The sequence below is a fragment of the Ipomoea nil genome, unplaced genomic scaffold (assembly GCF_001879475.1).
Source record: "Ipomoea nil cultivar Tokyo-kokei standard unplaced genomic scaffold, Asagao_1.1 scaffold1129, whole genome shotgun sequence".
In the NCBI taxonomy this organism is placed as follows: Eukaryota; Viridiplantae; Streptophyta; class Magnoliopsida; order Solanales; family Convolvulaceae; genus Ipomoea; species Ipomoea nil.
In genome coordinates this window covers 723,788-750,227 of record NW_017617557.1, presented here as the reverse complement: position 1 = coordinate 750,227, position 26,440 = coordinate 723,788, and the positions used below count along the sequence as shown (strand labels likewise).

Below are 26,440 nucleotides of genomic sequence, written 5' to 3'. Positions count from 1 at the left end.
AACGTGATGCTCATGTGAAATGGGTGATTAGCTTCACAATTAAAGGATGTAGCTTGAACGGTAAAATCATATATAATTAGGCAAAAATTTGTGTGTAACCGTCTCATATATATTTGTTCGTGAGACGGGTTAAGTCAAGATGAAATGTAATACTAATTAGGAATAAAATGTTTGTTACTTAGAGCAACATTATCAGTTGGGATATTAGGGGGAGAATGTAGGAGAGTTATTAGGAAAGAGAAGATGGGAGGGGAGAGAAAAAAGGGAAAAAAAAAAGGAAAATTGAATTTTAAAATAAAAAATAATAATACTTTAATTACTGTCAGACGCGCCTTAACCGTGCAGTGCACGCGCCCGCTGGGCGCAATGGTGACAGCCACACATGGCTGTCACAGATGGGCAAAATTAGAGATGGGTCCCATATTTCTGAATTCTCTCCACATTTGCAGATGCACCCCATTTTTCTCTTTCTTGCTTCTCTCTTCCACATGGCTTCATTTTCTGACATTATTCCCACATTATACAGTGATGGTGATGCTCTTATATGGATAAAAAAGTAATACTTTTAAAAGAAAATGTAATACTTTTGCATTTTGATGTAAAAGTATTATTTTTTTCATTAAAGGAAAATATAATACGAAAAAAATAATACTTTTACATCAAAATGTAAAAGTATTACATTTTCTTTCAAAAGTATTTCAGTTTTCTATTTAAGTAATAAACATTTTATTCTTAATTAGTTTTACATTTGTTAGTATAAGTATTAAATTTCATATTGACCCGATCCGATTTGACGGATCTCACGGATAAAAGATACGTGAGACGGTCTCACATAAATGTGACTCGATAGTAAAGGAAAGGAAGATGAGTGATTTTTAAAAAATTGATAGTCAAAACTACATAAAATGCACCTAGTCCTTGAAAATGAAAATTTAAGAGAAATTTTTCAGTTACTTTTTTCTAATATATAAAAAAAAAAGGTAGGATTCACGAAATGAAATTATCATAACAGTAATTTGCAATTTTGGATATAAATCAACATTTAATATTAATGCGATCAGGAATCAATATTTCATTCTCCGCAAAAAGTGAAATTTTCTCGTTCCAATCTCTACATTTAGGTGGTGTTTGATTGGATGTAATTGAATTATAATTCAATGAAGGCTTTAATTACAGTGTGGTTGGAGGGAATTGCAATTCCACCTAATTCCTTCCTTTTGTTGAATTGCAATTCATAGGGTAACCCCATAAATTATAATTCAATGCTTTTGGGAAAGGAAAAATGGTAAGAAATGACAAAAATATCATTGTTGATTGTTATTATTATTGTTACACAAAGACATTTTAGTCTTTATACCACTTTTTTTTTTTCTCATCCCCAATAATTCTATTATTCCCTACCAAACAATGTAATTTGAATTCTTATATTATTCCTACCTTATTCTTTTCCCACCGAATTACAATTCATTTCCTTCCTTCCAACCAAACACCCGTCAAACTTGAAAAGTAAATAGGTAAATTGCGGTGATTCAAGAATCTTTAGATAGAAAGACTAATCTATCCCAAGAATGAATTGAGGTGTTGAAATCAACATTTTATTAATGTAAGTCTACGTTAAGCAAGATTTGGGGTAGACTCCTGTCTCCTGCAAGAACTCCTGCTAGATCAGAGGAGTATTAAATTGAGAAGCATGGTTTCCTTTCCAGCGTAAGCCAGGCAATTTCCCCATTTTTCTTTTCATCACTCTCTCTCTCTCTCTCTCTTTGCATGTCATTGCCACCCACCCAGCATAACACCACCTCTTCTTTCTCTTTCTAACCCCACTTTCTTCAACTCTTCAAATCCTTCTGGGAAAGAAAGAAGAAGGGATGGATTTAGGGTTCTTAAATCTTGAGTCTTTTCACAAACCCAGATGCACAAACCACTCAAATCTCCCTTGTTTCTTGTACCCTATGGCAAGATGTGAAGTAGGCCGATAAATGCACTTAAATTTCAACCCTTTTTCATCTATGATTATATAGTAATTTTATGAGTGGTGACAAATGTTCCTGTTTAGTCAAGGTCAAGATCTTGATTTAAAAAAAAAAAAAAAAGAATTGAGCTTTATTTGTTTCAAGAGCATTAGTGTATATGCAGAGGAGAACCAGAGATCATAAGGTTTCAAGATTCGATCCAGCAAATATAATGCTGGGGTGGTTTTGCTGGGAACATGAAAAGAATAGGTACATATGCTTACTGCCTTGTTCTTTTCTGGTGTTTTTGGTTGTCTGAGTTTCATCTTGTCTTTACAATTACTGAGAAAGAGATCTTGCTTCAATTCAAGGGTAACATTTCCACTGACCCATTTCAAAGTTTGAGTTCTTGGGACCCTAGTAAAAGTCCTTGCCAAGATTATAGTGGTGTGGCCTGCAATTCAGATGGAAAGGTAGAGAAGATTGTGTTGTATAATACTAGCCTGGAGGGAGAGCTTTCTCCTGCCTTATCAGGCTTGAAATCCTTGCGCACTCTTATGTTGTTCGGGAATCGATTCACAGGAAACATTCCCGGGGATTATGGTGGGATTGAATCTTTATGGAAGATTAATTTGAGCTCCAATGCCTTATCCGGGTCAATCCCAGAATCTCTTGGGGGTCTGCCAAATTTAAGGTTTCTTGATCTGTCTAGAAATGAGTACACTGGGGAGATTCCTCCAGCTTTGTTCAAGACTTGCACCAAAACGCGTTTCATCTCGCTCTCACACAATGGCCTTTCTGGTTCGATTCCCGAATCAATTGGGAACTGCCAGAGTTTAGAAGGGTTGGATTTTTCGTTTAACAATATCGGTGGCAATTTGCCTTCACAAATCTGTGATATCCCTGGAATGGTGTACTTGTCCTTGAGAAACAATGTACTAGAAGGAAGTGTTCAAGAACAGGTCTCGTCTTGTCAAAGATTAGAGCTTTTGGATCTCGGAAGCAATTTGTTTACTGGTATTGCCCCTTTTGAGGTCCTTTCGTCGGTAAACCTCACATATTTCAATATTTCTAATAACGAGTTTCAGGGAGAGATTCGGAATATTGAGACGTGTAATCAGAGATTAGAAGTTCTGGATGTTTCGAGGAATGATTTCTATGGGGAAATTCCTTCGGACATTGCGAAATGCAGTTCTCTAAAGTATTTGGACTTGGGGTATAATAAACTCAATGGAACTATACCAGTTGGGATTGCAGATCTGAAAAACCTCCGGCTTATTCGATTGGCAAATAATACTATTACGGGGATGATCCCGAACCAGTTAGGGAGCATTGAGTTGCTTGAAGTTCTCGATTTGCATAATCTCTTGTTAATCGGTGAAATCCCAGATCAGATTAGCAACTTCAAGTATCTTCTTGAGATGTGAGTCCATAAACCATCCCCAATTGCTCGTTTGTTTATTCCAAAAATATAGTTTTTAGTTGAACTTTGAATATAAATCTGAATTCTTGAATCTTGGTGCAGGGATATTTCAGGGAATCGGATACAAGGAGAGATACCACAGAAGCTTTACAACATGTCGAACCTCAAGATTCTCGACCTACATCATAACCAGATTGATGGGAGCATTCCGACGACAATAGGGAATTTGTCTAACTTGCATTATTTGGATTTATCAGAAAACCGGTTAGCTGGATCAATTCCAGTTAGTCTCGGGAGCTTGAAAAACCTAACTCATTTCAATGTTTCTTACAATCTTCTATCCGGGGAGATCCCTTCGAACGAGACCATCCAAAGCTTTGGAGCCTCAGCGTTCCTTAACAATAGCGGTCTCTGTGGGCCCCCACTCGATCCATGCTCCCCCGGTGGCACTGCTTCAGAAGGCGGGAACGGGAAGCCTAAGTTGAGCCCTTCTACAATCGTTGCTATTGTTGCTGCTGCTATAATTCTTGCGGGTGTCATTGTAATAACGATTATCAATATGAAGGCTCGTAAGCGGAGAAGAGTAGAGGAGACGATGATCGTCGAGAGCACTCCACTCGCTTCATCCGATTCGAATGTCATTATTGGAAAGCTCGTTCTTTTCAGCAAAACTTTGCCATCGAAGTACGAGGATTGGGAGGTTGGCACTAAGGCTTTGCTTGACAAGGAGTGTCTGATTGGCGGGGGATCAATTGGAACGGTTTATAAATCCAGCTTCGAAGGTGGGGTTTCCATTTCCGTTAAAAAGCTAGAGACCCTGGGAAGAATCAGAAACCAAGATGAATTTGAACAAGAAATCGGACGGTTAGGAAACCTCGAACATCCTAATCTTGTCCCTTTACAAGGCTACTACTGGTCTTCCAGTATGCAGTTAATACTATCCGAGTTTGTTCAAAACGGGAACCTGTACGAGAATCTACACGGGGTTAACTATCCCGGAACCAGCACGGGTGTGGGTAATCCCGAACTAAACTGGCCCCGAAGATTCAGGATTGCGTTGGGGACAGCCAGGGCGCTAGCCTTCCTTCACCACGACTGCAAGCCTCCTGTCCTCCATCTCAACGTGAAGTCCACGAATGTACTCCTGGACGAAAACTACGAGGCCAAATTGTCGGACTATGGTTTGGTAAAGCTACTCCCCCTTCTTGACAATTACGGGCTAACCAAATTCCACAATGCAGTTGGGTATGTTGCACCCGAGTTGGCTCAGAGTATGAGACTGAGCGACAAGTGTGACGTTTATAGTTTCGGAGTGATCCTGCTGGAGCTGGTCACCGGGAGGAAACCCGTGGAGAGCCCGGCAGCGAACGAGGTAGTGATTTTGTGTGAATATGTTAGGGGGTTGATAGAGAGGGGCGCGGCTTCAGACTGTTTTGATACGAGTTTGCGGGGGTTCGTAGAAAATGAGTTGATTCAAGTTATGAAATTAGGCTTGATTTGTACTTGTGAAATTCCTTTGAGAAGACCAAGCATGGCTGAGGTTGTTCAGGTGCTTGAGTCCATCAGAAATGGTTCAGAATCATAACAACATTGGAGGAGAGGATGTAGGTGTTCTTGGGTAGAAAGATTCTTTTGTATTCATTTTGGGATTATTTATCAACTCTTCTTTTTCAAGTTCCCAATTTAATAAGAGGAACATTTCTTTTACATATAACATAGTAGAAAAGTAGCATAAAAGTAGAGAGTAGCATATCCACTGCATTCTAGTGCCATGATGCAAAATTTCAACCTAGTGGGGGAATCAAAGCAACATTTTGGGCTAACTTCAGCCAGGTTAGCTAAGGATACAAATTTATAATCACAAGGTCATGAATGATACAAACTTATAATCACGAAGGTCACGAGTTTGAATCCCAACCTTCTTAGTTGAGCCGGTCAGCTATGGGCCCAGAGTTAGCTAAGGATACAGACTTATAGGCACAACGTTACAAGTTTGAATCTCAACCTTCTTGGTTTGAACCGATCAACTATGGACAACCTAGGCTGATTTATCTCTTTATGGTCCTTTGCCAGCTAGGGTCACAAGTTAGGATTTACTCCGTACACACCATCGGGTAACGATTGCGGGTTTCCCACATCACCCAAAAAAAAAAACAACATTTTAACAGTCATGAGTGACGAGAGAAACCCACAACCACTGCTACAAGGAGATAAATCAGCTTAAGTTATCAATAGCTAACTAACCAATAGGCCACTCCTGTAAAGAATTGAAACTTGGTGACCAACTTGGTTGGGTTGCCCCTCTACTTTCACTTTTGCTACTATATAACACTTAAGTACAACTCCAAAGGATAAGAGAAATAATTTCCTTGAGCTTATAGAAGTAAAAAACAAAAGAATGAGCTCACAATGAGTCTGCAGAAGAACATGGGAACTGGATTATATGATCTCCTTTACATATTTGCCTTTGCACAAACTAATTGACTACCTACAGTATTCAAAAACCCAGGTGAAGGTAAAATCCAGAAATTGCAAAATGGCAGGATTCACAAAGAGTCATCAAAGTGGGAAGAAACCGAATTCTTTTGCTTCAGCATCAGTTGATAATCCTCGATTGGAATCCTCGATTTGGACTTTCCACACCAAAGTATCTGCACAAATTTATTATCTTCCAATATAATGAATCAATATAAACTTTTCAAGTGCGAGACTTAAAAATTTCAGACACTTTTTGGATTCTTTCCATGACAACCGGAATATCCCTTTCGCTTATTGTTGTAAAACACAACCGGAACCACCCGGGTTCAACACAGTGACAGGAAGAGCCGGGAGTGACGTTTATCTTGGCTATATTTAGCAACTTGTCCCAGAGTTCAATTTCGCCTTTTTCCCCATACGAGCGAATTAAACCACTCATGTCAGCCCAGCAGTAGAGGCCGCCATTACTCTGCATGCACTCGATACCTAACTTCTTTAGCCCCGAGACAAATTCAGAATACATCCTTCTGAGCCTTTCTCGATGGTTCTTAATGAACACGCTAATGAATCTCGTATCTGATAGCATTGAGACAAGAATTCGTTGGGAAGGAACCGAAACGGATGAAAATCGGGTCAGTTTTCTAGCAGCAGCCAGAACACTTTCGTTGAAAGTATAGATGACTCCTACCCTAAATCCCGGGAGAGAGAGATCCTTTGACAGACCATAGACAATGTGAATCCTGTTCCTATGCAAATCATCCGATTCAATCATTTCTGCCATGCTGACAAACTCTTCGCTCCCGTGAGTTGATCCTGCTAATATTTCATTGGAAATAATATGAATATTCTTCTCCGCTGCGAAATCCAAAAGGCTATAAAGTGTCTCCCGACTGAACAGATTGCCTACGGGATTCGAAGGATTGGAGATTATAAGCCCACGAACTTTCAGACCTCGCTTTTTGGCCTGATTAAACGCTCTTTCTAGAGCAGTTACACTTAAACCGAAGTTGTCTGCACTGCGACAAGGAACGGGTATAATTTCAACTCCAGTTCGCCATTTCACATCCCAGTCAAGACTGCTTAACAAGTGTTTTCAAGTTTAGTTTTACGAAAGATAAACCGTGACTAAACGAGACAAGTGTTTTATACAAGAAACGGTACTCACTCGGGATAATATGGCGAAGGAACAAGAAACGCATTTCCATGATCAGCCAGGCAGAAGCTAAGAATCTCAATTGCGGGGGTAGCACCAGCCGTGAGAACTATCTGCGATGGACTGAAGGATACCGACTCCTCCATGACTTGAGACATGAATCCTGTCACAGCCTGAAGCACCACAAAAAATTAAAACTCGGGCAAAGATATATTGGTAAAATAGTTAGCTTATCAGCCAATTTTGGCTTATTTGACCACTATTAAGTGTTTGGTTAATTAGCTTTTTGTAACTCCGAAATGCTAAAATTCAAAAAGCTGCTCAAAACAACTTTTTCAATTAGCTTTTTGAGAAAATAAATTATATCAAACAGCTAATTTACCAAACACCTTTCTACAATCAGCTAATGTTATCAACTAGTTATACCATCTAATTAACCTAATAAGCTAACAGCTAACAGCCATTTACCAAACAGGAGGAATGAACCCTAACCATCCAAAAATTATACAAACAACTGCTGAAAACTGTTTCAACCCATGAAAGCAAAAACTTAGCACTTTCTGTGCTTCAATGACAATACACAATAGAGATTCATAGAGTAATTCAAGAATAGTTTGTATGGCTCATCAAGAATCAAGATTAATCCATTATTGGAAGAAGCCAAGAATCAGCCACACAGAAAACCTCACAAAAATCATGCTATTCAAGTTCATAACAATCTGCAAATTCTATAAAACCAGCACCCATATTAATCAATTCTATAAGCCATTCATTGAATGAAAAAAAGGAGAAACTTAAACCCCATAAAACAATGATTACACAACAACATGGAAAAGTAATAGTGGGCCAAAGAGTCATAATCTTTACCACTTTCAACTCTCTCAACCCATCAAAGGGCTGATAGGTAGCAATTCCTGTTATATTCATATCTGGCCCCATAATTGATTCTTTCACATTCTCAGCCAGCCATTCTTGAACCAAATCCAGAGACAACTAGAAAAGGGAAAAAGGGAACAAGTCATTAACTGCTAACAAGTTCTAGGAAACATAATAATTAATAATCACAACTTTTTTGAGGAATTTAAATGTAAATATAGAAAACACCCACTCTATTTTCAGCCAATCCCAGTTGAATTACGCCATTGGGGTTAGAAGATTCATCATAAGGGTCATCAGAAGCTCTTTGCAGCCCAACATAAGAGGGGCTATTATCGGTGTGTCTGGAAATGACGGAATTAGCCCTGGAGGACACCTGAGCTTGCCCTCCACTGGCTCTTGGAGAAAGCAATAAACGAGACTGAACCCTCTGCAACACGTGCCCGGAATTCACCTCCGGCGATTGGATCGACGACGACGAAGTCTCCGGCGGGGTGCTACTACTGCTATTGCTATTGCTGTTTGGGCCGCCCCCCCGGTTTCTCCTGAGGTAGAGCTGCAAGAAGTAGAAGAGAACGCAGGGTATAGCGGAGCCTAACACCAACCCACCGCGGCCTTGTACTACGCCTTGTAAGGGCACTATCACCCTCATCGCCGTCGTCGACCCTTCTCCCCTGCCGCCACCTCTGCCTCTGCCGCCGCCGCCACTGGTTCTTGAAGGAGAGGTGTCTCGGGAGCGTGTCATGGCCGTGACATGGTGGCACTGGCGGTGGTTTGAATGTGTGAAACCTCCCACTCAGTTGGATAGGGGCGTGAGCAGTGGTGGCGGAGGATTCAAAGGAAGGGGGAGTGAGTGAAGGCGAAGAAGTTGGAAATGGTGGCGGAGATTTTCTTTCTTTTTTTTTTCTTTTTTTTTTTTTTTGGTTATATTTTGTATTTTGTATATATTCTGGTTATAGATACCATACAAGATTACAAGTATTTGAATTTTTGTGAATCATAAAGTTGTTGGGATCTATTTTGCTTTCTCAAATTATGACAAAAATATGAATTTTTTGAAAAAATGCCACAAGTTTAGGAAAGTTGGTGTGACATTACATTCTTTTCAATTTTTGGTAGGAGAATGTTTAATTTTGGGAGTGACTCTTTTAAATTGGAGGTCATGAGTTTGATTCTCAATGAGACCAGTATTAACTCTTTGTGCTTTGATAGGTTGAGAAAATAGTTACTATATTGTAATAGAGTCAATAGTACTAAAAAAATGTTTAATTTTTACTTTCATTTTTATGTTTAACAAAACTTTTAAGTATATATTATAAATAACTCTCGTCTTGTAATGAGTATATGGAATAAGTCCTATAAAATAAGATGAAAAGAGTATGAATTAAGGAAAAAATTTAATATCTGATATGATTTTATGATGAATTGACTAATTTATGAGCAATAAAAATGATTTTAAAAAAGCACTTATTACATGCTTCGTTATTAGGTGGATTATTTAATACAAATCTGGTTTAAATACCATGTTTTATAATATGTTTGATCAATTATGTGTAATTAAATTATACATTTTGTAATAATAGTTAACATGTCATGTTATTTGATGCAATAGATGAAACAAAATTGCATAAAAAAAGGCTAACATATATACTTCCCTCCTAAATTTTCCATTTAAGGGGCCTTTGGTTCACGGAATGTTAGATTAACTTAGGGAATGTTAGATTGTTGGAAATGTTATATTACTGGAAATGTTAGATTCCTGTGTTTGGTTTAAAACTAAAGGGGGTGTATTCAATCATGACTTTCATAGAGTTTTAAAGACTTTTATGAACTTTAAAAGTTTGGAGGTATTTAATTCAAACTTTTAGAGTGTCTTTAAAAGTCAAGTGGTATTCAATCAAGATTTTTAAATAGTCTTTAAAAGTCGTATGGTATTCGATTAAGACTTTTAAAGAGTTTTTAAAAGTAATGTGGTATTCAAAAAGTTATGAACTTTTGTAGACTTTTTAATTTTAGGACTTTTGTAGACTTTTCCTTCTCAAATATAAATAGTTGAAATCCAACCATCAACCCCAAGATTTCAAAATTTTCTTTCTAACAACTTTGAATATTTTCTCTCTCTGTTTAAACTCTATTTTTTCTCCCTTTTAAACTTTATAAACCTATATAAATTTAATACAATTATTTTTTTCTTCATTATCCTATATTTTCATCATACCTAACCTCTACCAATTTTTCTCTCTCCTAAACTTTACAATCTTCCTCTAAAAATTAGAAATAATATTATTTTTACTTCATTATTGCTTGTTTATATTGATTTTTATTTTTCTATGAATTTTTTTATCCCTAACTTTCTCCAGTTCTCCCTAAATACATGAACAAAGTAAATTTTTCATCGTCAAATTTTAGTATATGTTTCATAATATTCATATAAATACTTATATATTTTGATTTTTATTCTTTTTATGTTTATATTCGTAATATATATTTTTCCTTTTTTTTTTTTAACAATAGGTTACTACGAATGACGAACTACTGTTTGTAACAACAATTTGGGGTTGAAAATAGTAGCACCTTGTTGTTGTTCGCAATCTCAAATTGCTATTGCAAATAATAGATCTTTGCGTGATGCCTAGCACTATATGAAGTATAATTTTATATATATATATATATATATATATATATATATATATATATATATATATATATATTAGTAATATTATATTTTTATTTTTTTATTTTATGCAACTTGTAATTATATTTTTAAATATTTTATTTGATCAATTCTTTTATTATAAATTTTATTGTTCAATATTGTTATGAATTTCTAATAAAATGATTTTTTTTTTGTTGATGTTTATTAATAATATATATAAGTAATTAGCATATAAGTCTCAGCATACTATGGATAAAAATAATAATGTTGAGAATGTTGATGTGAGTGAAAAACTATATAATAAGAATAACTTTATGATATATTATAAATGTTTTGTAAGAAAATTATAAATATGATAAGAATCAAAATCATTGAAAGTTTTTAAGGATGCATTCAATTTAGAATTTCAATGACTTTTGTAGACTTTTTAAAATAAAAAATTGATAAAAATTTATAAATGTTTTTTTATATAGACTTTGCCTTATAAAGTTTTAAAAAGTTTTGAACGACTCTATGAAAGTCAATCAAAGTTTATTAAAATCTATCATTTTAAAAGTCTTTAAAACTCTACAAAAGTCATGATTGAATACACCCCCCTAAGATATGTAAATATGATAACGGTAATAAGATAAATTGATTAAAACGTCCAAAGCCCAACATTAGTAATAAGACAAGGGAATGTGAGATTACCTAAGAAATTGAAGGATATCTCACATTCCCTTTCAATGACTAAAAACTTAATGCGGATGTTATCTGACATTCCCTAAGAAAGTTACATAACCTGAACCAAACATGAGAATCTTATATTACCAAACAAATATAACCTTTGTTATCTTATATTACAGATTATTTGATTGAGTTAATTCCAGCAATGGTCTTCCGACTATATTGATTTTCCAAAATTAGTCATTGACTTTTAATTTGGACACTTTAGGTCCCTTGCCTTTCAATTTCTTTCCAATTGAGGTCCTTTCGTCAGAATACAGTTAATTGAATTTTAAATGAAGGGGTAAACTCATCATTTCACCTGCCTATGTATTATTCTTAGTATTTCTCCATTGTATACGCGATATATATGAAGATAATCTTAGTCGAAACCCTAAAATGTTCCTCGTCGTTCCCCATTTGCTGACTACTCGTGTGTGCGTTCCTCTATTATTGAGATGTTTACAAGGTATAACAGCGAAATACGAAGGGAGAAATACGAAGAATAATACATAGGCAGGTGAAAGGACGAGTTTACCCCTTCATTTAAAGTCTAATGAACCGTATTATAACGAAAGGACCTCAATTGGAAAGAAATTGAAAGTCAAGGGACCTAAAATGTTCAAATTAAAAGTCAGGGACTACTTTTGGAAAATCACTATAGTCGGAGGACTATTGCTGGAATTAACTCGTATTTGATTATTACCCTTTTTTTTATTTGAAGTGAGAACGATTATTTCATGAGTAGTTAATGAATATAAATATTTTATTTTCACATTTAAAAAAAAAAAGTAAATTCAAGTGGTAAATAACATTTTTCTAGTCCTATCAATATTTGTTCAAAAATTCTAGCAACCTTGATTGCCGGGCTAGGTATAACATTTATAATGCAAAGTAAAATTATTTTGGATGAAAAAAAGACCAATCATTATGCTGTGGAAACGTGTCCATTTTGCAAGGTGGACACGATTCTATGTTCATAATTACTAAATTATATGTTCATAATTTGCCAAAAAAGACCAAAGTGTAACATACCCTCACACTTATTTACATTCTCACCGTCTTATTTTATTTATTTGGTTCGGTTAACGATGTTTGACTCAAGTTATTTATGGTATATAATTTAATTTTTTAATATTTAGTTTAGTATTAATTATATAATTTATATACTTAAAAATTACATTAAAAATAGTATTAAATACAAAAGAATTACAATTTAAAATTATAAAAAAATATTTAAAAAATAAGCAAAAAAAGTAGTTGTTTTAATCAGTAAATATTAAATAGAATAGATAAAATGTGACAGAAAAGGTGTATATATTGTTGGAAAAATTAGCTTAAAATGGTATAAAATGGCATATTAAGTGGCTATTTTGTGGTACAATTATCAGTGGGGTCCACTTCCGATTTGGGTCGGGTCAAAGTGGATTCGGATTCTTCGTAGTAAGACGAAGAGATTGATATATTGTACGCTCAAAACGGATAGTGGGTGAATGAGATATTGATTCTCAAAGTAGACCCATTTGAGTTGGGAAATGAAGGGAAAATAGTGGACTTTGTCCCACATTGGTTTGGAAACAAGATTTGCCCCCCTTGTATTCATGAGCTCCTTTGGAAAATAGAATTGTATAGCATAGAGGCTCTCTCGCGCGGGGGGCGAGGGGGGGGGGGGGGGTGCAAATCAAAATCCAACTAGAGGAGATCGAAAATGCTTGATTCAAGCCCGAGCTCGCGTGCGCGGGCACGAATGTTGTCTGGAAATTGGCTGGCCTTGCGGGCTAAGTTATGCCAAACTTCGGTATCATTTTCCAACTGGTATAGTCACTTGGTTCGGCCGGAACCGAACCGAGAGCACCTACTCTCGTGCTACAGAGGAGCAAGATAGGTTGTGGTGCACCGAGAGTACAACTCTCGTGCATCTGTGATCACGAGAGTAGTGCACTCTCGGGTTGCACCACAGCGCGCACGAGAGATGTACTCTCGTGTTACCTGGTCCGAGAGGTTGTGGTGCACCGAGAGCACAACTCTCGTGCATCTGTGACCACAAGAGTAGTGCACTCTCGGGTTGCACCACAGCGCGCACGAGAGATGTACTCTCGTGTTGCCTGGTCCGTGTGCTCTCGTGTGAACCTGCACCCCAACGGTGTGGTGCGCACGAGAGATGTACTCTCGTGTTGCCTGGTCCGTGTGCTCTCGTGTGAACCTGCACCCCAACGGTGTGGTGCGCACGAGAGATGTACTCTCGTGTTGCCTGGTCCGTGTGCTCTCGTGTGAACCTGCACCCCAACGGTCTGAAACCCGAAAGTTCAGCCTGTTGTACAGATTAAACTCATCTGTTACGGAATTAATACTGTTTTAATTCCAATTTTAAATTATGAGTTTAATCCTACTTAGTGGGTGACCGTTACAGGTGTTACACAATTGGTTTAATACCAATTAAAGGCCATGTTGAATGCTATCCCTTCCAACAGCCCTATATAAAGAGAGGTAGGGCAGAAGCATTTTATACAGTACAGAAAACGAAAGAAATTCCAGTAGCTTTCAGCTTCTCAAAACTCTGCTTCTACTCTCTTCTTTACCAACTTGTGTTCACTGCTTTGCTTTGTTTGCCGGGTTCCTTGTTTAGGTGCTTAAACAAGGAATCGTAACACGTTTTATCCTGGGAAACCTAGGCTATAACGCTCCTAGCACTTGTGGGAGGTAGCAAATAAGGTTTTAAGGAAAAGAACTTCGTGTTCGAACTCGTGCTAAACCTATATCCAAACGCTCCACCTTTTCCTTCCCAGATTTTCTATTTTCCCATATAATATTTATCTTTTTGTAGGATTATTATTTTTGGGATTTTTCAACCTTATTACCCAACATATATATACATATATTTTTTATTTTTTATATTTTATATTTTATATTTTTTTTAGCATAGATATGTGTATGTCTAACATTCAATACATGGACGATGATTTTATATTTTTCTGTTTTCTTATTCCCCTTTTTTATTTCAAAATCCAAAAGGAAGAATAATATTTTTTGTTATTGCTAAAGATTTAAATTTAATATAGATTAAGAAATTCATTGAGGGATTTTTATGAAAAATGACGACGATGCTCTCGACTCAAGATCAGGATCTTCTGGCAGGTGTATGTAGCAGGTGCATGGCAGAAATCGAAACGTGACGCGCGATCGGAAGCGGATCAGGCAGGTGACGCGGTGGAGCTGGTGAAGGAAACGCCGATGGACGTGATCCAGGCGTATGTGGCCACTGAGGAACAGCCATGCAGGGCGTTGCCCCTCATTTCATACAGGGACACTGTGGTTAGCCTGGTCGACCCCCAACCGCATCCACAAACAGGCGGCCTCGATGATGATGATATCTTCTCCGATGGGGAGGAATCTGGTGAGGATGATGATCCACTTTGCCCGATCATCAGATTGACGACCAAGGAGAAAGAAGAGCTACGAAAGCCATGGCGCCAAGCGGTGATCGTCAAGGTCTGGGGAAAGCGAGTGGGGTACTCGTTCTTGTTGAGACGCCTGCGTGCGCTGTGGAGGCCAAAAGGAAGCATGGACCTAGTGGCGCTGGACAACGACTACCATCTGGTTAAGTTCGGATCGACGGACGACCTGGAGTTCGCGAAATTTGGAGGCCCATGGATGATTCTCGATCACTACCTCATCGTGAAGGAATGGACGCCGGATTTTGATCCTATGACCGACAAGACCGTGAAAGTTCTGGTATGGATTCGTTTCCCTTGTCTACCTATAGAGTACTATAATGCTAAGTTCTTGCAGAGGGTTGGGAAGAAGGTCGGGCGACCTATCCGAGTGGATCACGCCACAGGTCTGGCATCAAGAGGGAAGTTTGCATGCATGTGTGTTGAAATCGATCTTGCCAAGCCGCTGATCTCCAAATTCCGACTACGCAAGCGCATGAGGTTTATCGCCTACGAAGGGATCCATCTTGTGTGTTTCAATTGTGGGATGTATGGCCATATCCACGAAGCATGCACGTCGGAAAACAGAGCTCGTTTTGGTGGCAAACCTCAGGGCCAGGTGGATACAGCACCCGAGGAGTCTGGAGGGAGGCAGCCGACGGCAACGGCCGATGCGATAAATACTCGATCGGACGCTGATGAGAGAAAAGCGCCCTTTGGGTCGTGGATGCTGGTGACGAAGACGGATAGGCGACCGAAGCAGCGCCCAGAAAGCTCCGGTGGGAATCATATCACAGGAGGCCAGTCACGCCAAACACAATCAAGGTTTCTACCGCTAGCTGGGCTGGCGGAGGAGGTGACGCCGGCGGTGCAGGATAGGGACGGAGAAACAGAGAGGCAGAATGAGGCGACGCCGGCGGTGCAGGATAGGGACGGGGAAACAGAGAGGCTGAATGGCGTCAGACTACAGGATCCACCACCGAGGTCGGAGAAGGCGGCTCGAGCGCTGGAAGCTACCATCATGAAACCCGTAGGGCAAAACGCAGTGAAGGGGCAGAACCAGAGACGGGCGAACGTGGTTGTTAACGAGAAGCAGATAGTGAACCAACCTAGCGGCACTGTGCCTGCCCCACCGACGGCGAGAACGGAGGAGGCTACGTTAAGACCCATTCAGAAGGGCAATTCAAGGCGGGCAGCTGAGGAAGATGAACATGTGGTGGTCCGGGGATCGCGGGGAGGTGCGCACATTGAGACGGAAAGGGTAGCAAATGATCAGGAGGACAGCGAGAGCCCTGTGTGTGCGCTAGAGGATATATTTGAACATCATAATGATGAACCTGATCATATCGATGAAGATGGTGACGCAGTTATGGAAGACGACGGAGACCCTGGAGGACCCGTAGAGCAGACGGGGGCTACCAGGGGTTAATTGCTTTCTCTGTTTGTCTCTTTGTGTTCTTTGGTTTTGATGCTCCATTTTGTTTTTATGATTATATTAACATGGAATTGTCAGGGCGCCGGTGGAAGGGAGTTCCATCGCATTTTAAAAAATTTGATTAAGTCTCACAAGCCGAATATGTTGGGCCTGGTGGAGCCAAAGGTGTCTGGGGCGCAGGCTAATGGCATTTGCTCTAAGCATGGATTTGAAGATTGGGTCCAAGTGGAAGCGGTTGGCTTTAGCGGAGGGATATGGGTTCTCTGGAACAAACCTTTGGATGTTACAGTGATGTTTACTCATCCACAATTTATTCTTTTGCAGGTTATTGAGAGCGGAGGGGAACCGGCGTTCGTGGGTATTGTGTATGGTAGCCCGGCTCATCACCTTCGCAAGAGGCTTTGGGGCGAACTCCGAGCAACCAAAAGGCAAATTGTGGGACCTTGGCTCGCGGTGGGTGATTTCAACGCAGTCACCTCTGAGGAAGAGACTTATAATTACACAGCATATGCACGGCAACGAAGTGCCGACTTTGTGGACTGGATCCATAGTGAGGGCCTAGTGGACATGGGTTTTGGCGGGCCAAGATATACCTGGATGAAAGGGATGGATGGACAGCCCACGAAAGGGGCTCGACTTGACAGGGCGCTTTGCAACATTGAGTGGAAGCATCGTTTCCCGGAGGCCACGGTCCGTCACCTACCTAGGATCGCATCAGATCATGCGCCCATTTTGGTCCAGACTAGCGAAACTAGGGGTGCTCGGTCAGGAGGGCACTTTAAGTTCCAGGCAGCTTGGCTTACGAACGAGTCGTTCAAGGATGTCCTTCAAATGGCATGGCGTACAGGGCAGGATATACAAACAAACACTCGGAAGGTTCAGGAAAGTCTGAGCAAGTGGAATAAAGAGGTTTTTGGTAGTGTGGAGAGGAAGAAAAGGATTCTTCTAGCCCGAATAGGTGGAATTCAAAGTAGACTGGCGTCATCTCACCACCGAGGGCTGTGGACTTTGGAAAAGAAGCTTAAAGCTGAACTAGAGGAGGTGCTCTATCAGGAGGAACTACTTTGGTTTCAACGTTCCAGGGAGGACTGGATTGTGTCGGGGGATAGAAATACCAAGTATTATCATGCTCCGACAATGGTCCGTAAGTCGAGAAACAAGATCATTAGTTTAAAGAATGACGATGGCGTCTGGGTGTCCGAGGACGTGCAATTACAGCGGCTTGTTCAGGAATTTTACGTGAAACTATTTACTAATGAAGGGGAGTGTAACGTAGCGAGCGCAGTCAGGGGCCTTTTTCCTACGGTAAATGGGGATGACTGGCGGCATTTTAATAGGCCAGTAACTAAGGAGGAAGTACGCAAGGCTCTCTTTGACATGAGCCCTATGAAGGCACCCGGACCAGATGGCCTCCACGCGGCCTTTTACCAGCGATCTTGGGACATTGTGGGTGACAGTATCTTTGAGCTAGTGAGCTCGGCCTTTGCGACGGGGAGGCTCTCGGAGGGGATAAATGACACGTTGCTTGTCCTTATCCCGAAGATATCTACGCCTGAGACTGTTAAGCAGCTCCGTCCAATAAGCCTCTGTAACGTATCCTATAAAGTGGTCACCAAAACCATTACTAATAGGTTGAAAGGGATTCTGCCCAAGATCATTGGGCCGTACCAAAGCTCCTTTGTGCATGGGAGACAAATATCAGATAATATTGTTGTTTATCAGGAAGTTGTTCACACCATGCGCAGGAAAAAAGGAAAAACTGGTTTAATGGCTATTAAAATAGACTTAGAAAAGACATATGACCGCCTATGTTGGAATTTTATTAATGACTCGTTGTTGGATGCAGGTTTCAACGCTCATTGGGCGCGCATCATCATGGAGTGCGTTCAAACGGCCAATATGCAAATTATCTGGAACGGAGCTCGCATGGAGCGTTTTAAACCCGAACGAGGGATCCGGCAAGGTGACGCTATGTCTCCTGCACTTTTTGTCTTGTGAATGGAAGGATTGAGCCAGAGCATCTCGATGGAAGTCGCCAGAGGGGCTTGGAAAGGAATCCGGCTGTCTCATACGGGGCCGACGATATCACATCTGTGCTTTGCGGACGACATGGTCCTGTTCTCGGAAGCCACTTTGGAGCAGGTTGCCATCATTCGCCAGTGCCTGGACTGGTTTTGTGAGGCCTCCGGGCAGCGTGTGAGCCTGAGTAAATCTCAAGTATTTTTTTTCTAAAAATACAGGGCCGGCCTTGGAAGAGGCAATCTCGGCGGAGCTTGGCATCGTGCAGACTTTCGATCTGGGCCGCTACCTGGGCGTTCCTTCCCTCCATACCCGGCCTATGAAAGCAACGTTCGCTGGTTTGATCAATCGGGTTGCTGCCAGGCTCGAAGGATGGAAAAGTAGAACTCTTTCTTTTGCTGGACGTGTCACTTTGGCGAAGTCCGTCCTCGAAGCTGTCACGACCGACAAGTCTTGTTAATTGGGAAACTGTCACTACGGGCAAAGCTGAGGGCGGTTTAGGTCTTAAGAGGCTCCAGAACGTAAACACATCCTTCATGGCCAAGCTCGGGTGGAGGATGAAAGTCGAGCAAGACAGTTTCTGGGTGAAAGTGTTAGCCAGCAAATACGGTTACCAGGGAGACGCGGCTACTATTAATGCGGCTAAGTATGCTTCAAACACCTGGAGAGGCATAATTAATGCTATGCCAGTCCTCGAGCAAGGCTTGACGCGGATAGTCCGGAGTGGAAGGAGCACCAGGTTTTGGATGGACAACTGGGTCCATGGGAAACGACTCTTTGACTACATGAAACGTGTTGTGAGCCTCCCTGAGCTATATGCTCCGGTCGTGGATTACTGGGAGCATGGCCGGGGTTGGAGATGGGATATGTTGGAGGGAGTGCTGGATGGGGAATGGAAGGCGAAGCTTCACGCTTTCGTTCTTTTAGAAGAGGAAGGCGTTGAGGATGGGTGGGGGTGGAACGCAGAAGCGAATGGAAATTTCTCGGTGCGCTCAGCCTACGACATGCTTAATACGGGGAGTGCAGTTCAGATTGATAAGGATTGGGAGGATTAGAGTCCCCAACAAAGTGAACCACTTCTTGTGGCTGGTTAAGCAAGGGAAACTTATGTCTAATGTGGAGCGTTTCAAGTGCCATTTCACGACTGATCAAATGTGTTCTTGTTGCCCAGGTACACCGGAGACGCTGGATCACATCTTTAGAAAGTGCCCGGAGGTTGCTGGGTTTTGGGAAGCGTTCATGCCTGGGAATGTCGCCCGGACGATGCAAGCAAAAGCATGGGATGATTGGCTGTCGACAAACCTGCGAGCACCGAGGACGGGAGGTTTCAAAGCTGATTGGCCGGCCACATTCGGTCTGTGCCTATGGTGGTGCTGGCGGTGGCGTAACGCTAGAGTTTTTGAGAACAAGCGCATGAACCTTGCTCAACGCAAGGAATGGATTAAAAATCAGATTGAGGAGACTCGTGCGGCTTTCCAGAAGAAATGGTCGCCAAAGCCCGCAGGACGGCATCCACCTACGGAGCCAGTGGCGTGGAGAAAGCCGGAGCCCGGATGGGTGAAGCTCAATGTTGACGGATGTTGCAAAGACTCGGGGGGCTAAGGCGGGGTGCGGAGGTGTGCTGCGAGACCACCGTGGGGATTGGATGTGTGGCTTTACGTGTAATATTGGTTCTTGCCCAGCAGATATAACAGAAAGATGGGCGGTGCTGCTTGGACTTCGGATGGCAGCGGACTGGGGTGTTGACAAGCTCATCGTGGAAAGTGACTCGGCGAACACCATCAAAGGAATCTCCGGGGAGAGTGCGTTGGGGTGCAACATCATCCACCTGTGTGTTCGGGAGCAGAGGAAGTTCCAAGCTTTGGAGTTTAGGCATGTTTTACGCGAGCAAAACAGAGTAGCGGATCGACTTGCCTCGGCTGGCCTCATGTATGATTTGGGGGCGCATCATCTGGAGAGCATGCCACGTTTGATCGAAGATGTTATGTGGGAGGACAAGGCAGGGGCCAGAATGTATCGTGGCGTTTAGTTTATCTTCTTGCCTTCCCTCCGGGCTTAAGCCCTCTCTTTGTTCCAAAAAAAAAAAAAAAGATTTAAATTTAATAATGGAATAACAAAAGTAGATAAATAAATAAAGATAGTTATAATCAAATTAGATATCAAGATAGACTGATAGAGTATTGAAGTTATTTTGTGCATTTTTTTTAAAACTAAACTTGCTCAATTAAAAGGTAAAAGATTTAAATTTGGCCAGATTAATAGCCAATGAATAAAAATGAAAATTTTATTATAATTAAGAAACTAAAAATAATTTGAAACTTGAAAAATCAACGATGGTACGGTTAAAATTTAAAAATTGAAGGATCAAGAGTGATTAACTTGAAAGTTGAATGACACATGTTAGCAAAAGTCAAGGTTGGGTTGAGTTTTCTGTTTTTTTTGGTTTACTTTTGTTTTTGTTTTTTTTTTTTTTTTTGTTTTTTTTTTGTTTTTTTTTTTTTTGTTTTTCTTTTAAATCAAACTTTAGAATACAAAATTAATTAGTGAAAATTACAGAGTTTCAAATTTTGTATGAAATTGAAAATTTTAAAAGGATCCGTTAAAATTGGAACAAAATTGAATTTGGTATGAAATTAACAATTTAAAAATGTCTGGCGCAAAATTTTCACACAACATAATATTAAAATTGTTTTAAACTAATAAATCTTTGTATTGTATGTATATTTGATGGTTGAATATTACCTCTTGATACTATGTGCTTAAAAGATCTTGATTTTGATATTAGCATATAATGTATTTACTAAATTTTACTCTATGATCTTTAGGTGCCAAGATATCAATCCATTCGAAGATTTAATAGGATAGGTTAATTAATTTTGTTATGAAGATTGAATAATGGATTAGATTAACCATGAATGAGTTCAATCCATTTCAAAATTATTTTGAGTCCATATTTTAAAATGAATTTTTTTTTTGTTTTTTTTTTTTTTTGATGTTGAGTATATATAATATATAAATAATAAATGTTCAATCTAATTATCAATTTATATTTTTAATTAAGATGGGGCATATTGTGACATTAATCGATATAAAAGTCAACTTATACAAAAAAACTCGAATTATATCATGAACCAAGATTTTCAATTCGCATTATGGATCCCTGATCTAAAATTATGTCATTTTGTTTAAATTAACACCAACTTTTTTTTCTTTTCACACTACATAATACTGTTAAAAGATATATCAGTTGCTAAGCAACTTAGTATGCCTTTGATAACAAACTATCACTGATTTGTTACAACAACCAGTTCAACAATATATACAAAAGTAATAATCTGAAAAAATAAAAATAAAAATCCATCACTATGGTAAAATAATAAGTGTACTCAACCACTCATAGGGTAAAATTATGCCAATTTACCAAGTATCTAGACTTTATTAAAGAAAGAAAGTAAATCGATATAAACTACGACTTATTTTTTTTATGAGAAAATTCGTAGCCGCTATTTGAAGGTGCGTTTTGAATGAAGTCCATCTTGTAATTCTAACTGACAAAGAACCATAAGGACCTAAACTAGCTTAAGTTGTTCATAGTTGATTGGCTTAAACCAAAAAAAATTAATAGGCAGCTCCCACACAAAGTTCAATTTGGAACATTGTGGATAAAAATTACGACCTTTTTTTTTTTTTTTTTCTAAATGAAATAAAACATGTCAGTCTGTATAGCTTGTTGGAATTCCGTTGGTGAAAAACAAATAATAATCCAAAAAAAAAAAGAATTATTATAAGATGAAGAGATTGACTCGTGTTTGGTGTTTAACAAGAAATTGGCTCATGTTTGGCATTGGGTTTTTAACAAGAGATTAGCTCGTGTTTGTGCAAGGTTAAGTTGCGAGAGAAAGCCTTTATGCTATACAATTCAATAAACTTAAAAAGAGCTCTTGTATAAATAGTGGGGCAAATCCTCTTCCCAAACCAATGTGGGACAAAAGCTCACTTTTTCCCTTCATTTTTCAACTCAAATGGGTCTACTTTGAGAATCAATATCTCATTCACACATTATCCGTTTTGAGCGTACAATATATCAATCTCTTCGTCTCACTACGAAGAATCCGAATCCACTTTGACCCGACCCAAACCAGAAGTGGACCCCACTGATAATTGTACCACAAAATAGCCACTTAACATGTCATTTTAAGCTATTTTTTCCAACAATCCCCCACATGAATGAAAAATTGATTTTCAGGGTATTTTGAAATCGGAAACAACTGTGTTTAACGGTCGATCCCTATATAGGATAGGTAGGGATACTATACCCTTTGAACCTTCCCTTGTGAAGATATGTTTACTCTACTGGCTGTACGGTGGAACGCGATGTCTTTGAACCAACTGCTATTTGTGTAGACGATGACATATCTCACACAGGAACCTCCCAACCATGCTCTGTTCTCATGACTGTGCCCGTTTTGGTCGTGGGTCACCGTTTCTTGTTCTGCGAGAGTTTCTAAAGAATTGTGCCCGTCAATTCTCCTTTGAAGTGACCCTCACTTCTCTCTTACATAGGTGATTCTTTCTCGAGTATCTCGCATACTCACACATGTCAAGCGACATTCGAATCATTAAAGCATCAACGTGCTAGCCTCTTGCGGTAGTCACTGTTTCAACGAGGAGTGGTAGGGAGTCCGAGACCCCCACAGTGACACGCTCTATTCCATAATTTAGTTGTCCCATTGAACCTAGGTGCCAGCTAGGTTGGGTATCCACTATAGAACTTTTTAGTCCAAGGGCTTTAGTCAACTTCTCCACAACTTCTTTGCCTAAACCTTTAGTCAGGGGATCCGCTATATTGTCTTTTGACTTTACGTAGTCAATCGAGACAACACTAGTTGTGAGAAGCTGTCTAATGGTATTATGTCTACGACGCACATGTCTAGACTTACCATTATATATATGACTCTGTACTCTCCCAATTGTGGCTTGACTATCGCAATGCACACATATTGGAGGTACTGGTCTTTCCCAATTAGGAATATCCTCTAGAAAATGGCGTAGCCATTCAGCCTCTTCACAACCTTTGTCTAAGGCTATCAGCTCAGATTCCATCGTGGATCTAGCTATCACAGTTTTCTTAGAGGATTTCCATGCACCGGCTGCACGGGCTAGTGTAAACATATAGCCACTCGTGGACTTAGAGTCCTAAATATCAGATATCCAATTCGCGTTGCTATACCCTTCAAGTACAGCGGGATATCTCCCGTAGTGCAGTCCAAGGTCACGAGTATACCTCAAGTATCTCATAACCTTTAGTATTGCCTTCCAGTGCATAACACCGGGTTACTCGTATATCTACTGAGTTTACTAACCGCAAAGGCAATATCCGGCCTAGTACAACTCATAAGATACATCAAACTACCAATAACCCGAGCGTATTCCACTTGTGAAATACCTTCTTCGTGGTTCTTGGTTAGATGAACGTTTGTATCAAACGGTGTTCTAGCCAATTGATCATCATCCTTGTTGAATTTCCCAAGGATTTTGTCAATATAATGTGATTAGCTCAACACGAGACCATAAGGTCTTCTAATGATTCTAATCCCAAGGATTAAATCAGCCAAACCCATATCCTTCATGTCAAATCTCGCATTTAACATGTTTTTGGTAGACTTGATCATCCGATCGTTACTACCAACGATGAGCATATCATCTACGTATAAATAAAGAATGACATAGCCGTCTATCGTTTCCTTAACGTAGACACATTTGTCACTTTTGTTTATTTTAAACTCGTTAGTTAACATCGCATGGTCAAACTTCTCGTGCCACTGCTTAGGCGCTTGTTTCAAACCATAGAGCGATTTAACCAACTTACACACTTTCCTTTCTTGGCCTGGAACGACAAACCCTTTGGGTTGTTCCATATAGATTTCCTCATCTAATTCGCTATTTAGGAAAGCGATTTTCACATCCATTTGGTGAACTTCCATGTTCCGCAACGCGGCTATGGCAAGTATCATCCTAATGGAGTTTATTCTCGTCACGGAAGAATACGTGTCGAAGTAATCAAGGCCCCCGCGTTGCTTGTAACCCTTGATTACAAGCCTAGCCTTATACTTCTCGATGGAACCATCAGGTTTCATCTTCCTTTTAAAGACCCATTTGGATCCTAAGGGTTTACTAGCCGGAGGAAGATCAACAAGTTCCTAAGTGTGATTCTGTAGAATAGAATCCACTTCACTCTTTATAGCCTCTTTCCACATTGGTACTTCTGTAGAAGTCACTGCTTCTACATACATTCAAGGCTCGTTCTCTATCAAACAAGATAGAAAATTAGGTTCATTTTCTAATAAACAAGTTAGAGGACCGAATCATACTCTAACAAATAAGTTTGAAAATCATGATCAAATGATTTTTCAACTCTTGCCCGCTTACTGCGTCTCAGCTCGAACTCGGGTTCTTTCTCAGATTCCCCACTATCATTATCCATAGTTTCGTCAAACGTCCGTTTTGACGTACTTGGTCCCTCGTTGGACCTACAAGGAAATACATTTTCAAAGAAATATGCATTTCTTGTTTTTATTGTCGTGTTCTCATGTACATCCGGATTATGGGACTCGTGTACTAAGAACCGTTAAGCACTACTATTATGTGCATAGCCAATAAAGATACAGTCCACCGTCTTAGGACCTATCTTTATTTTCTTAGGTGTTGGCACCAAAACTTTAGCAAGACACCCCCACACTTTCAGGTACTGGTAAGAAGGTTTCATACTATTCCACAGCTCATAAGGAGTCTTATCGAGCTTCTTGCGGGGGTACCTTATTTAAAAGGTAATTACTTGTCAAAATCGCCTCACCCCACATACCTTGAGGTAGGCCCGAACTTATGAGCATCGTATTCATCATATCTTTCAATGTACAATTCTTTCGTTCGGCAACACCGTTCGATTGAGGTGCGTAAGGTGTCGTACGCTTGTGTATTATACCTACACTTGCACAGAAGTCACTAGTCGGTGCTTCGTACTCACTACCTCTATCGCTTCTAACCTTCTTAATTCTCCAATTAAGTTGTTTTTCCACTTCATTCTTATAAAGAACGAATTTATCAACGGCTTCATCTTTGCTCTTAAGCAAATACACAAATGGTTCGATCTAAAATCGCACAAATCACTATGGATTAATTCAAGTGGTTCAGTTTCCCTTTCAACCGATTCGAAAGGTACTTTCGTTAGTTTTGCCTCAACACAAATTTCACACTTGTCATTTGTGTTAATTTGAAAGTTAGAAATATGGTGCATGCTAATTAATCTACGTATAGAATTAAAATTAACATGACCTAGTCTAACATGCCACAAATTGGAAGACTCAAGCAAGTAAACTGAATTAACTTTACTTTTATTGATAACAGGAATTACACTGAGCTTAAAAAACCCATCAGTTACATATCCTTTACCAACAAACATTCCTAACTTAGACAAAACTACTTTGTTTGACTCGAACACCATGCGGAACCCATGCTTGTTCAGCAGCGAGCCAGACACAAGATTCTTCCTTAGCTCAGGAACATACTGTTCAACGTCATTTCCTTCCCGGAAGTCATCTTTAGAACCACTTTGCCCATGCCTTCCACAACAGACTGAGCAGAGTTTCCCATCCACACCTTTTCACCCTCAACAGTCTCAAAGGTGTTGAACATCTCTCAGTTGCAACATAAATGCCTGGTTGCACCGGTATTGATGAATCACTCATGTGTGTTAGAGCCCACGAGGTTCACCTCGGTTACCATAGCCGAAAGGCTAATCTCGACCTCCTTCTTACTGCTCTCTCCAACAATGTTGGCTTCAGAACTCTTGTTCTTTTTCCTTGGAGCTTTGCATTCAGATGCTATGTCGCTAGGCTTGTCACAATTGTAGCATTCACCAAGAAACTTGTTCTTGGTAACACCACCTGTAACACCCCCGAATTTCAACAACTTTTAAAACGAATTAAAGCTTATGAAAGAGGTAAAGTCTAAACATTAAGAATAAGCAAAGCAGAAGCTAACTACACAAATCCGGGAGATGTTATGCCACACCTACACAACATTAGGTGCACAGGCAAACACTAACTACTAAGCAGTCTAACAGATCAACTACTTAGGCTCACAAGCCTCAACAACTATTAAAGAAAGAGATGTAATCTATCTACAGGCCACTAGCGTGCTCTCCAAAGCTACTCAACCTGTAAAAGATAAGGGGATAACACTCGGTCAGCGAATAATGCTGGTAACCCACCAACACACGTTAAGTATCATAATATACATAGATATAATCAAAA

The 26,440-nt window shown here is 39.8% G+C and overlaps 2 protein-coding genes across 2 annotated transcripts; one reads left to right on the top strand and one right to left on the bottom strand.

Moving 5' to 3' along the window:
• Positions 1–2,190: 2,190 nt before the first annotated feature.
• Positions 2,191–5,082, top strand: LOC109183533 (probable LRR receptor-like serine/threonine-protein kinase At1g12460). Its single transcript, XM_019333633.1, has 2 exons — positions 2,191–3,375; positions 3,478–5,082. The coding sequence occupies exons 1-2, from the start codon at positions 2,210–2,212 to the stop codon at positions 4,958–4,960; spliced, it is 2,649 nt and encodes an 882-aa protein (XP_019189178.1). The 5' UTR covers positions 2,191–2,209; the 3' UTR covers positions 4,961–5,082.
• Positions 5,083–5,727: 645 nt separating this feature from the next.
• On the bottom strand, positions 5,728–8,829 carry LOC109183534 (probable aminotransferase ACS12). Its single transcript, XM_019333634.1, has 4 exons — positions 8,115–8,829; positions 7,874–7,999; positions 7,019–7,179; positions 5,728–6,929 (listed from the first exon to the last, which is right to left on the bottom strand). The coding sequence occupies exons 1-4, from the start codon at positions 8,625–8,627 to the stop codon at positions 6,074–6,076; spliced, it is 1,656 nt and encodes a 551-aa protein (XP_019189179.1). The 5' UTR covers positions 8,628–8,829; the 3' UTR covers positions 5,728–6,073.
• Positions 8,830–26,440: the final 17,611 nt, after the last annotated feature.